This window comes from Anticarsia gemmatalis, chromosome 15 (genome assembly GCF_050436995.1).
Source record: "Anticarsia gemmatalis isolate Benzon Research Colony breed Stoneville strain chromosome 15, ilAntGemm2 primary, whole genome shotgun sequence".
Taxonomy (NCBI): domain Eukaryota; kingdom Metazoa; phylum Arthropoda; class Insecta; order Lepidoptera; family Erebidae; genus Anticarsia; species Anticarsia gemmatalis.
This window is the reverse complement of record NC_134759.1, coordinates 7,917,772-7,932,361: the sequence shown is the minus strand read 5'-3', so window position 1 is coordinate 7,932,361 and position 14,590 is coordinate 7,917,772. Positions and strand designations below refer to the sequence as shown.

Here is a 14,590-nt window from a genome sequence, read left to right as displayed (position 1 = left end):
CTAAGTAGATGAAACCACAGCATTTAAGCTTTCTGAGTCTAATATTTAATACTGCTCAGGAATTAACGCCCGAAATCTGAATCCCTTACGTCCGCAATAACAATAACCAGTGCCGAAACGTCAAAAAACAAATAAATAATCCAACGTCCCCCAAACAATTTGCTACAGAAACAAAAGTTAACAAAATCACATTGCCTCTCTGACTGCACACTATTGAGAACAATCCTTTAGAGACATAAAATTCCAGTCGACAGCTCTGTCAACGGATAAAATACAGAGGCTATAAGTCTAGCCTGAGTCTATAAATCTCAGAGACAAAATAGACTACAACATTCTGACGAGATAATGTACTGTTCGTGTCGTGAATTGTGTTCAATGTGTCGAATGTTAGGATAACAACTTTATATGTTGATTTCTATCAAAATTCAGATTCAATAGCTTCATGATTTTAGACTATGTTTTTATTTAAGATATGTAGTTAGGTTACCAGAATAACCCTTAACTACTTGGTCTCCCCAAACGAGTCCCTTAGAAAAGATACCTATTTTATATATAGCAACAATTTTTAGTTTACGTGAGACTCGTCATTTCCTGTTTGAAGTCTAAAGAAGCAATTTTATTTTTTATGAATTTAAAGGAAATATTGTTTTCATAATCCGCAGTTCGTATGAAACTATTCTGGAATTATTGCTACTATGACACTGTAAATAAATTATCATTAGAGGCCATTAGCGGCAAGGTCTGCATGCACAAAAAACTTAAACCTGTATTTGAAATACACAATCACAATACACAGACGTTCTCAAAAATAAGTATAAAATCTCATACAATCTACCAGTGAGATGTCAACACATTGTATTTACGCATCACCTTACGATATCTTAAAATGTAAATATGTGACTGAAACGGTAGAGATAAGGGAACAACTGTTATTTAGTTTCTATCGTATTATGATCGTGGTATGTTAAAATTGTGGTAATTAGGAGTAATTATTACTTAAAATGTACGTAGATGTATGCTAAGTTTAGCAAGAGTTTGTGTAATGTGATAATTCAAATGGAAAACAAGGATGGTGCACCGAGTGTGACAAGGACAGTACGATGGTCACTTAGGAGAGAGAGTCTTCCTTTAGCTAATATAAGACGAGCTCTGCTCAAAGGAAGAGGAAGTATTTCACCTGATAACTTACTTTGGCGACGTCGGTAAGTTTCCTCTATTAAGTTTGCATTCGTTAGGTACTAAATTACTGGCTTCCAACTGGCTGCCTTATAGTATTTCCGCAGCATAATTGTTTTCAATGCCGGCAAAGAGCGGTTTACCTTTTTAAATTCGCCAAGTCTAGCATTTTATCAGTACAAATGAGCTCTTTCTAGTTGTTAAAAATTATATCATAAAACTTAACCACGTTAACGGGACCCTTCCAATACGATGGGACAGAAAGAATAAAAGATAATAATATGGAGTTATCAATATATTTTATTTTCGCACCATTTTGCTTATTCATTTGTTAATAGAAATATTCTTATTTATACTTTTGCAAAAGAGCCGCTGTTTAACTATCATACATCTGTTATCTAATCTTGTTCAACGAAAGATATTTTTCCCAAAATTCACGTGCAAAAAGATAAATAGCCTGAAATTTTCACGTTTCAAGTTTCTCTCGTTTCATTGGCATATTTATTGAAATGTTCTCCAATATATCTCAAAAATTACGTTACAGCAATCATAAATATATGAAAATAGTTATAGTTTTGACATTTATGTAAAGATATAGAACAATAAAATAGACGAACATTCAGTTATTGCAATTATTTATTGGTCTCGTAGTTTAGAACACTGATATAAACAAAACATTTTTTATATTTGCGTTTGAATTAAATTTACAAGTATTGTTCGAGTTAAAGATTAAATTATTATTGTTGTAACCAATTTTACAAATATGATAATCACCAATAAAAAGTGGAATACATATAATATTATGTAAATAGCTATTCACACGGGTCCACTTGCTTTGCACTGATGTATTGGAGATATTATGAGCTAGTCAGACTTCATCTATATTGGTTTAGCAAATTTAGGCAGCATCACCGTGAACGCATAATTAAAGGCCGTGAAGGAAAGACACAACTTAAAAAACAGAATTTCTATCCTATGGTAATTGATGTTTATTAATACGATCCATGTTTCAATGTTACACGCGAAGCACTTTTCTTACAATAACATCATACCACACATTAATAATTAATTTGGATCTAATACGAAATTATTAGGTGTAATATTCATTCACCGAAATTTAAGAGATTGTAATAATTTTCTGTAGTAAAGAGATTAAATTTCTTAATTATCCTCAAGCTCCTGAAATTTCTTAATTAATGAGTATTGGAAGTTCGTTCCACCGTTAACTTAAATTGTCTTGAATCGTTGCCAAATCATGTAAGAATAATTTCCTCAATTATTTATTAGTGTTGAACAGTTTGTTAGTTATCATAAAATACAGAATATTCGGAATATAATAGAAAATATGAGGTTATTAACATAAAGAGTTTTCAACTGAAGAGTATGTATAAGATATGTACAAAATGATCTTCAAACCATCGAAAGACGCTATAATTTTGTCGAATATAGATCTCTATTGTAATAAACGATTTAATAGTTTTCACGTCTTCAACGTGTATTTTGATTAAGTCTTCAAAGAAAGACTTTAAATCAATATAAAGACGAATTTGGGAATAACAGTGTCGCTAAAATAACTCAGTAATTTGAATTTATACTGAATTCATACTCTACATTCTCTATTAAAGGGACTAGTAATCGTACCTCTATTAATCCTTAGTGCGTACACCCACGGGTTGTCTATTCTTATCTGACTAAACCTACGATTTAATTATAATTGATTGTTTTCCCTAGTTTGTTTCATAGTAGAAAGGCAAAACAGTGAATGAGCTACGGATTAATCTGGTGGCAGGAGACCACAAACTGCGACCCAGTGTGTTACTAGTACTATTTCCAACTCATGTCTAGATCAATTTCAAGTTAAGCACTCTTTCTCCTTTTAGGTCTAGATAGTAAATTATAAACAATACCTAAAATACAAAATTATAAAAGAATAATCTACAAAGTTCCGTTTACAAATAGTTTTAGTCCTGTGCGTAAAAGCTTGTGTTTTGACCAAAATAGGATAAGCACATCGCGTGTCAGAGCATTAGTAAATACCTCTAGTAAGTGAATAGTTCGCTGCACTGCATACTGTGCACCACATTCCACTATCTCTTCATCACGGGAAGGTATCGTGAGTACAATCTAATTACAATGTAAATAACAGTGTTATCAGTGAACTAAACCGCTGAAACGTTACATAAGCGTATTATTTGACCCAGAGAGATATGTTACATCATTGTCACGGTTAATTGACTATTTAGAACGTTACCGATAGCCTGACCTAGAGTGCAAAGAACTGCATTCACCATTCATCAGTTTATGCACGAGCTGTACAAAATCATGTAGGGGTCTGATGATTACTGATATACAAATTAATAATAAATTTTAGTTACAAGCTTTAATTTAGGTCCTTTTGCCCCAGGCGTGTCTGTCTTTAAAAATAACTAGGAATAATGCGAGATTGTGAACTAAAAAATAGTTTTTCTTAATTAAAATAGTAAAACCTGTCATTTAAATGTAAAGCAACAATTTTTAACCACGAGTAATTACTATTTCTCTCACAGAAAAAATCTTGGTAGGCTTTGGACTACGTAGCTGTTACACCGTAGCTAAAACTCTAATCTAAATTGTAGATGCCCGTATATTACATCTTTAAGGTAACCTATTCTAATAGATATCGATTTTGGGACTAGGAATCTACCTGTATAGTTTGGATGTGTGCCCGGTGTAAGCCATATAGCCAATAAGCTCACTCTATATTGCAAGGGACCTAAAACTTAACTGGCGAAACGTGGGCGTTAGTAATTCTGCGTATCTGAAATTCTGAACCCTTCAGTCCACGTGTATGTTATTGTTTATATAAATAGACTAAATAACATCCTACGCCGTAATATTGTCATACGATTTGTAATATATTGAATAAAAGTATGTCTTCTATTTAAGAATATATACGAGTAAGTTTGAAACTAAAATTGGCTCCATAAACAATGCAGGCTTCTTTTGTTATGTATGTCTTCTAGTATAAAAATATATACACGAAAGTTTAAAATTGAAATTGGTTTTATAAACTATGTGTGCTTCTACTTCTACTACATATAATCTCATCATTACTCTAAGGTAGACTGGCAGAAAATGTGTTTGGCATCAAGTCATCAAGGTTATTATACAACTTTGTATACAAACTTTAAATAAATAAACTTCTTATCTCCTTACCTTCAAATTTTTGGGACTTGAATTTCCGATAAATAGAGTCTTGAATATGGTACTTATTTAATGGCATATTCTTCCTTTCACTCAATTTTCTTTAAACCAAACGACATAAAAATGATTCATCTGTTTCTTAAGATATTTGTAATCTGTGTTCCATCATTCAGGGCCTGGGAACGTGACAACTGCGAGTGATTTCTTAGAAACGAGGCTTAGAAGTTATTCATTGCTCTCAGCAATCATTACTTGAAGATTACTTGGGAGTTGATTCTTTGGAGATAAAGTAATATTTTTATTTGATAAAATTAAAAATTTGCTCACGTTTCGTTACATAATTCTCAATTTGCGTTAAGTGTCAATAACAAGATTTTATACTAAATGTTTTTTTTGGAAACATATAACACTCTCGATAGATGATAGGTATAGATGAGGTGTTTGATCTTAGTTTAGAAATAGACACTCAATGAAAACGTTGATCGAATTCCGTATCGTCGAAGAATCTGAAAAAAGATAAATAAGAACTAGAATCATTTAGCGAAGAAATATCATTATATTTTAATTTGTAGGTAAGCAACAAACGTGCCTACATTTATATCGTAATTTAAATATCTGTTTCGTAAATATTTTGTTCAACGAAAGATTGCGTTATATTTCAGTAAACATTTCAGAAGCCGGAGAATTTGTTTGTAATTCTTTAAGTCTAATGCATACGAAATGCTTAAATCTGAAGGCTAGCTCTATTTTATGCATTTTGATCCCGTAGGACTGAATCTATGGATGTGATTGAAGCAAGTGAAGTTTGTAAGAATAGAAGCAAGAGGTGTTCTCTAGTCTCTGCCTACACCTATGAGAAAAAGGCTTAATTTGTATGTATTAATGAAGCTATGAACTATTTTATTTTCGCATTCTCAAATGGAAAGTCTTTAAAGTTAATAAGATGGTTGTTTTGTATATTATGACCAATACGCGAGCCCACGGAACAGCCACGTGGTTTGGATTTATCAAAAAATAAGTCTAAATTCTTTCTTTGTATGTATACATAATATTATATAGGTACGTATTGGCATTAAAAAAGGCCAAGCTAACACATATTGACATTCATAATATTAGTTTGGATTGAAAACGTTTAAACTCGAATATTCTATTGATGACTAAGCCATAGTTGTTTCAGTTTATTTGCGATAAACAACATTACCATCGATTTTGTAACAGAAATACCTATGTTCCGCTTACATTAGATCGGTGCATTCCAAACAATTTGCTCCAGATTTTGTATAAATCTACGCAACACTTTCTACAAAATAAATAACAAGTTAGATTTCCTAGAATATATTTTTCATGCATTTGTTTATAACTGTTTTGTATATATTGAAGTATTTTCGCTTGTTCTAGATAACTTTAAAAAGACTGTTCTAGGTGTATGTTTGTGGGAAAATTCCCGTAGCCTTATAACTTTTTATTTGATTTGTGAAGTGTTTTAATAATTACCAATCTAGCTTACACGGGAAAATATAGACATTAAACAATGTAATAAAATATCTTACTAATGACTATGCATAGTTACATGATAACAAGCTATAGCCGCTAATTAAAGCATCAAAAGCCCTTCCAAACAGAACAACAGAATCAAAGGACAACTTCCCATTGTCCTTCTCATTGCAAAAAACGTCGACAATTTATTGTCTCTACCTCCCAGTTGACCTATTGTCCTCTCGCTTATTCAGCCATAAATTGTCTACATTCGATCGTTTTTATTGGATCATCGTGTCCCACTTCTAACAGCCTTTCGCATTAAACAACACCATTTTACTGATAAGATGACCTCGCTTCAAACGAGGCTACATTTCCTGAAAACTGCAATAAAAGCCTTCGCGAAGATCGTTCAGACCTAAAGAATTTTGTATCAGCCTGGAAAATTGGTGCTTAGAAATTCCCTCCATATTTGATTGTGGAAACGTTTAAGAATGTAAACCCAAGTATTACGGAAGGGTCGAGGTTATAACCTAGCTTAGCCTCGTTCAAACCTCATTGCGAATGTATATTGTTTTTTCTCAGGGTTCCCTAAAAGGTACCTTCAAGTCGTTTAGGATTTAGTACCACTTGATATGCTAACAAATGAAACAATCTTTGATAAATAAAATATTACATGCCTTTGTTTGTAACCTCGTAGTAAAATAAAATTGATGACATCTATGGGGCAAAGGTTAAGGTTGACTACCGGTCCCTACCATTGCACTGGGGGACTATAGATTTGATTCTCATAACGGAACAATATTTAAAAGTGCCTGTAATTTTTTGTTCATTTAGTATTAGTTAATTGTTTTGGGTGTATTGTATTTTTTGTTTGTTGTTTCTTCTTGGTAAAATCCCCGTGTTGTTAAAATCTTGGTGCGAGAGCTGCCTTAAAATAGACTCGTAGTGTTAGTAAATGATTTTATTAGGTAAGTAGGTACTTTGTTCTATAAATATTTTAGTTATGGGATGTTCCATGACTATTGGATCAAAAGTTGTTTACGAAACTAAAATTATTTCGATCAAGGTCTTTGTTTCTTTTGCGTGTAATTATTATTTTATATATAAAATTTTGACTCGTTATAATAAAATAGGATATTTTAGTAATTATACTGTTATCTTTACGGTTGTGGTTTTTTAAATGTGCTACAGGCACGGAACCTTGGACTGTGAGTCAGACTCGTAATTTGTTTAATAGACTTTTCAAAGTAAGTACTTGAAAATCACAAACTGAACTTAATATTACATTAACTTTTATGAAGTACAGAAGAAAATGCTTTATTATACCGAAGTTATTTTCAGAAGCCTAATATATTTCGTATTGTTTTAAAGTATAAGTGTAAGGTAGATATTTTTAACGATCCAAGACCGGTCCTTTCTCGTCTTATAAGATTCAACAGTTAAGAAACTATGACGATATAAAAGGTAGAGTGACATCAGAAACAAAGATACTCAGTCTCTCTTGACCTAGTACATAACGATTAACGATGGAAGTTGCCGCTTTGAATGGAAAAACGTTGAAGCCGTTTGAACAGTTCAATTGACACAGTTTATTTGTGTTTGCGTTTATCGCCAAATGTTTACAATACGTATGAGATATAGGGACAATGTTTTTAATCAAAATTGATAAAGCAGACAGCAGAAAACTGGAGGTTTTTTATTAATCAGTTTTGTTACAAAGTGCGACTTTTATATGTTAGAGAACCATGGCGATGTCTAGATAGCGCGTTATACGGGTTTGTATAGCTGTATTATTACAAATATATTATTATTTAGCTAGGTATGTTACAGAATCATAGCAATAGTTCAAAGGCATGAAATATGAGTACAATTCACATAGTTGAAGAAACGTAAACTAACAAACTAAAGATTATCTATTTTTCTCATTATGTAGGTATAATGTACCAATTCTTTCTAATTTCATTTCAACAGGGTCATAACAATTAAACTACAATTTTTGACAAAAATATGTAATAAGACCGGTAAGCTCTATTAGTATAGGCTATGTAAAGATAACCTCGCTTTTCTGCTTATCGCGGTTGCAAACAGCAGTGCAGTAACTATTATACAATATTGTAACACCACCATCCGCAGATAATAGCATTATAATTAGTCTTAACTACTTTTTCCCGCTTGTCACCTACATTTTGCAAGTGATCTGCAAATTTCTATCACTGAAATAAACTTGTTTGCATGTTGGCCAAAAATTGCTCTATGCAATGATCGTTTAACCTTATCTATCATTTATAGAAATACAATAAAAATTGAAACTATTTAGTTCTAAATACTTAATTATGTGAAATGAGTCGTTGAAATTACTGGACTACCACTATTTGGAAAGGTTATGTAGAGCTAGCAAGTAACTCATAGGTACTCTTTCCATCAGCGATGTAGACAAAACATTAGTTATGTATTAAAAAAACTGAATATTAGGCACTATGAAACTTATTAGTCTCTGATCATTTTCTAACCGGCGTTGGATGTATTTATTAATGGCCTACAAGTAGAGTACTCTCTCAGGAAGGTCGGAAGTTCCGAAATAAGCCGATCATACCCGAACGTTCACCGTTTAGTGTTAGTTCACTCAAAGGTTGATGTATTCAGATTTGTACAGTAATTTGCTCAAGTACCTAATTGACACTGGTCGCTACTTTGACCCTATTGGTCAATAAATCTCGGGCAATTTAGTGAAAAGTTGCCTTTGGATGTATTTAATGTGAATTTATGCAAGCACTCAATATTAATTTGGGTTGGTTTGGTAGTGAAGGGTACAAATGCAATTTAAAGTAAATTACTGTCCCTGTCTCTTTGTATGAAATATTGTAACGATCTGTTTCATTTAAAATATGAAGTACCTGCCTGAATAACGAGACAAAATAAAGAGCGAAGTTGGTATACAAAGATTTATGATTTCCGACATGGGTTCGTTTTCAAGCAATTTCCTGTCATTTTCCTGTCTCTGGAAACATGAGTTACATTCATATTAAGTTATTCTTTCTAGTTGGTATTTCCTATTGCTCAAAATTAAATGCCATTTCATTAACTTAAAAACTGTCTTTAAAAAATGATAACATTATCAAGTTCATTGACAGCAGTCATGCTCGATAACAATACAACACAACTAATATCCAACTTTACTTTAGTAATTAATTGACTTTAAATCGCATTATTTTCAAGGTTTCAAACGCTGTATCAAGCGTCAAGGAAATTCCAATTTGAAAGTGCTAACCTTTGTTGGCGGATGACGTGACTTTGGCAAGCGGTTGTTGTGCCAAGCATGACGTTTAGGCGACACTCCCTCGTGTTTGTGCCAAAATATTCACGACTTACGTCACATACGCTTTTACACCTGCCAGTGCGACATAACGAAATTAACACTTGAATGAACTATTAAAACGATAGTGACGTCACAGAATTACTTTTTTATTTTGAAGGTTGAAATTGTTTAGTCTGGGAACAGTCTCAGGCATACATTGTATAAATGATTTGCATATTTTTATACGACAATTGATGATAAATTCACGTGTCACACGTGTTGCCTATTTAGGCTTCTTGCCAGAATTTTGTTTGTACAATGATTCTATAACAGGCATTATCAGTGATTTAATCTTGGATTGGAATTCATGTTTCATAATAATGAGTGACATTGTACCTATGTATTAAGCTTGATTTTGTTTAATACAGTATCGTGTTGCGCTTGGACTGCGTTTTATATTGGTGCTTGATCATATTAATATTAGGATACAGCAGTCAGTAGCATACAGTCGATGATCCTGGGTGCAGTTTTAGCATTACTTGTGCCATCGTAAACCTCAACGAAGTGAGGGGTTAGTTTTCAAATGATTCATTTGACTAGTAGGAACCAGCCGCCTAATTAACAAAGAACTCTATCCGGACTATAAATTTCAATAGTTTTGTTTTCTCGTGATTGTTTTCAAAAATTCTTATCGTTTTGTCTTTGTTATTTTGCGGACAAGGAATACTATAGCAGAACTTCCAAGTCAAAGAGGAATTTATGTTCATCTACGTAACCTAACCCGATTTTCATATTTACATAGGACGGCTAAAGTTTAGTTGTTCAAATCATACGGATTTAGTTTGTACCTAATAGTAGAACTCAGATATTAGTAGTTTATCCTCAAAAAAATTGTTTGTCGCATTATTCTCGCAGCATTCAAGCATGTAGGTAGGTACCTACCTACCTATGTATAATAAGTTAACGACAGTATACATAACTTAAAGTATCGAGTAGTGAATACAGATATCTGCGGAATGAGGAAAAATATTTCATGCTCGCGTTTGATCGTTTTAATAAATAATTTAATGTTAAAGAAAAAAGTGCATAGAATTTAGTCTATCTATTGTTAAGTATTTGGAATCATGAAGTTACAGTACAAACTAATCTGATAGACACATAACTTTGTCTCGCTAATTTATTGGAAAACTCAGTAGCCAGGAACTACCGTAATTAAGTGTATTCATACATGTTTAGCACATTTTACGCAATTTTATAGACCAGTGTAATACTTAAACAGAATATTATGTTGTTTCGTTAAAGAATACTGTTTTATGGTAGCCATTCGCAATGAACAAGGAATGGTTTCTCAGTTAATAGGTTTATGGCTGACCTCAATGTGTCAGCTTTTCATCTAGTCTATTTATATCGCATGTCTTTTGGTGTTCGTAGAATATTATTTACTTTCCTATATTATACACGTCAAGGAAAACCGGTTGGTATACAATGGAAAAAACCTGCAAAAAGGCTTTGTCGTAATCGATGGCCTTGGGGATATTCCTATCAGTAGGTACGCATGGCGAATTGGTCATTGTTGTATGTTCTTTTACCTGTTATAGTTTTAAAGTTATTAATCATTTCGAATACCGAAATGATTGCATATAATTTTATTTCTTTCCTTATTTAGAATTCAAATTCTTTATTGGTGTAACTCTCACCTTAAGTTGTACTAGTTAAATGTACACGTGTACGAAAACGTTTTGAATACAAATTCATCATAAGAATTCAAAGGCCTCAGAATAAACAGTGAAATGGATTTCACGTGTAAACTTAATTGATAAGGTACCTCACTAATGAAAGGGAAAATTCATGGAATTCGCTTCTCATTTGATCCTTTGTAAGCTTTCAATTTTGTCTGGAGCAATTCGAGTTCATAACTCGTGAAATTTGACGTGTCGCGTCATGCTTGGGAACATATCGGGCCTCAGGAGTATTTAAGCTTTGAATAGTGTACGTTTTAATTAGAAATCGGTTGTACAGTTCGTTTAACAAGATAAATATGATTGAAACCCCGTGGTTTGTAAAACACATGGATCTGTATCCTCGAAAGGTTTTCATTACTATGTATTGAATTGTTTTTTCCTTAAATAGGAATTAAATCTGACTCCAGATCATTATTTGGTCGTTGTACGTTCACCTTGGTTTCTTGTCACTGCATTAACAATGATCATTATTATTAATGATTGTTTCATAATGATGATTACGACTGGCTAATGAATAAGACGTAAACGACGTGGCTTACGTATATCTAAATTATAGACAGAAATAACTTCGTTAGAAAAAAACGTCATTGGATTTAGATTTGTAAGTTGAGGTTTTTTATTATTTTTATGGATATTTGTTAATAAGTGTTTGGGTCCAAGGGCCCGTATTTTAGTCCACTATAAGGCGATTCAAATTGTACATACCGCTAATATCAGAACCTGATTTTAAGCGTGCTGCGTGTCAATGTAAGGCTTTTACCTGTCATCCCGTGCTATAAGTTTATAGCGAGGCCAGACGCTACATTATGCACTTCAAGTACTATACAACAGCTTTTAGTTTAAAAGCAGTTGTTTTCAACGCTCCGCTTAAAACATAAACACTTTCCTGAAAGCAGGTGAAGTTTCTAAAACACCTGAGTCACTATAAAAGCGATTCACAAAAGCAAACAACAAGATCGATGAATTTCCGTCAACAATTCCTGAAATCGTATAAAATTATCGATGATCACGGATCCTGTTTTTCAACGAACAATCAAAACAAAGTATTGAACATTTACCTACAGTCCATAGATATATGTGGGTACTAAATATAGGCATGACATTAGAACTTTCAGGAAAAGGCCTTTGATCGACGAATTTTGACTCATCAGCGATTCTGTAAACATTACTCCCGTATGTTTGTTGAATATTTATATTATTAGGATGTATTCGAAGTTGTTTACCCATTTTAATAATACACGGGTTTATTAAACATAACATATAATCATATCGCACGTTATGCCTAGAGGTAGACAAAGGACTATGGGATGTTTTTTTGCAAATCCTCTTTCTTCGTTTACTGTTAGGTACATTTGGAAATCGTTAGAACAATTTATATCACTTTATTACTAAAAGACTTAAATGAAAACCAAAATCTTGCATCTACCAATAATGTCCTACTATGCTATATACTATCCCAATAATAGCTAATATGTATAATATATAAATAAGTTTATTTGCTAATTCTGTTAAGGTTCGCAACGCGTTGAAATCTAGTGAAACTTTACTTAGAATCACGCCAAGATTCCGGAATCTGTTTCTGCAATTGCTGTAATGTAGGAAGTAAGGAATTATACGTTAACTACATCTTTTTAACACTAGACAAAACACATAAGTACCCATATGTATTTATATAACACGTCTATGGTTATCAGGGCAAAGCAAAGTATGCATTTTAACGCCAGTTATGTCACAATAACATACCGCGTGTTTTCCACATACCTAAGTATGGGCGCAGACTTAAGTCTAGAAATCAGGACTGCCATAAGACATAATACTATTCCTTTACAAAATAAGTATATGGAGCCATGTGGCTTCTGACTCACTACGTATATCAAACAGGACTTCACAAAGATAAAATTGACTTTGAGATGTTGAAAAGACAGACTTGATTTTGGGCGACTAATGTCTTAGCTATAATCCGAATATTCAGAAGATGACAGTCTTGACCAATATTGGTTAGCACACAGTTGCATAATACTCTCCCATGTTCTAAATTCTCAATTTTGTATACCTCCACCAGCCGCGAATCTTGCTAACTACTAGGTACTAAGTTTTTGACTATAGTGTTAAATCAATCTTGACTTAGGTTTGCGCTCAGCTTAATCTTTTATTTATGCACATTTTTTTTATTCACGATTTTATATGCAATTGTATACATGCTTCAAATGCGTGTGTGTTTACTTCACCTTGAACTGAGAATGGAAATACTGTAAATAGCGGTGCAAATAATTCTTAGAGCAGTGACGTAGTTTCCATACAAGTACAACAACTTTTTCTAAATAGATTACATTTCATGTTAATTTATTGTTCAAATTAATAAAAGTGAATTAAAATAGACTTCAAATTAATTAAATAAGGAATTATTTAAAAAAAACTATTTTGTGTGACAGATAGTAAGAAGTTTTGTTAAAGACAAAGCTATTATTATAAATAAATAGATTTATCGTGGCTCTTATAGCTATTGTGACTGCATTGCAAGCACAGTAAACAGAGAGTACCTATGCTATAATTTCCCCAGAGAAAATCAAGAATTAACGTTCTCCGTACTCTGTTTTCACGACCCGCCTTTTAAACAGCCCGACTGAAATAATGTCAAATTTAAATGCGGCGAAAAACAGTCAAAATGTTTAAGGTTTTATGTACCTACTTAGATCCCATATTAGGACATTAGGCAAATGTTCCAGCCTTTTCCTACAAAAACGCAGATTTATATAATTTCCGAGCCATTAAAAGGATTTTGCTCCGCCAAATTACGTCAACCTTAGTCACACCCTCGTCAAATTATGAACCCAAAAAGTTTCCGCTGCTACATATGTACCTACTTTCACCACAGATATTATGTTAATTCCTATGTTGAACGTATTGTATCAAAATATGTATATGTAAATATACAATAAAGCTCAGACATCTTCTTAAATAGCGACAGGCCTCGATATAGACATATTTGTATCAAGTTAAACTTGTTTGCGTGGGCATACATAGCACATAAGTTACGTCACTGTTTCTATGGGCGATTAAAACTAATCAGCATTCCTCAGAGATCATTGTAAATTTGATAATCTGTCGCTTTATTTTATGAAATATTAATTTTTCATTATATTATCAAATCATAAACTTTAAACTAGTCTGAAACTAGTATAAAGTTTAAACCGTGTTTTTGTGTAATTGCGTTAACTCGAAAAGTTAAGCATAGAATAATGTTATTTACCTAAATTAAATGTACAAGTTCTGGATAGTAAACTTAAGCCTTAAGTATACGTTTACAAAAATACTAGGGTGCTATAGTGTTAAAATTTATTCCCTACGCCAAGCACAAAATAAGTTTTTGGAATAGTTATCTACATCTACATTAAAGAAATCGTAGAAACTATAAAGCACCAAAGTTAATTAATTACTGCACACTACAAAAACAGTTAGCGGGGAGAGAGGTGAGGTGTTTCGTATCCCTAATCCCGAGTTTGTTCCCCGTTGCCTAGGTGAAGCTTTTATGAAGGTGCCCAATTCTATTGATCTACTCAACCCCAGTTATCGTTCTTGATTCCCTGTGGCGTAAATAACGAAAAATTATTCATATTCATATTGAATAGTGTTTCTTAATACATCTAAAAGATTTATTAACACCAATAAAACGTTATTGGCGTATTCTAATGGTACAACTAGACGATTTTTTTGT

At 32.7% G+C, this 14,590-nt stretch overlaps 1 protein-coding gene across 2 annotated transcripts in view; it reads left to right on the top strand.

Moving 5' to 3' along the window:
* LOC142978708 (uncharacterized) overlaps positions 1–14,590 on the top strand; it is a 93,099-nt gene that overhangs the window by 22,880 nt on the left and 55,629 nt on the right. Inside the window, exon 1 of one of the 2 annotated variants that reach the window (XM_076123242.1) lies at positions 977–1,202. The exons of the other annotated variant lie outside the window; for it this stretch is intronic. Coding sequence (XP_075979357.1) covers positions 1,012–1,202 — 191 coding nt within the window. The 5' untranslated portion in view covers positions 977–1,011. Of the gene's footprint in view, positions 1–976; positions 1,203–14,590 lie in introns of those variants that run through there. 2 annotated transcript variants of the gene reach the window in all.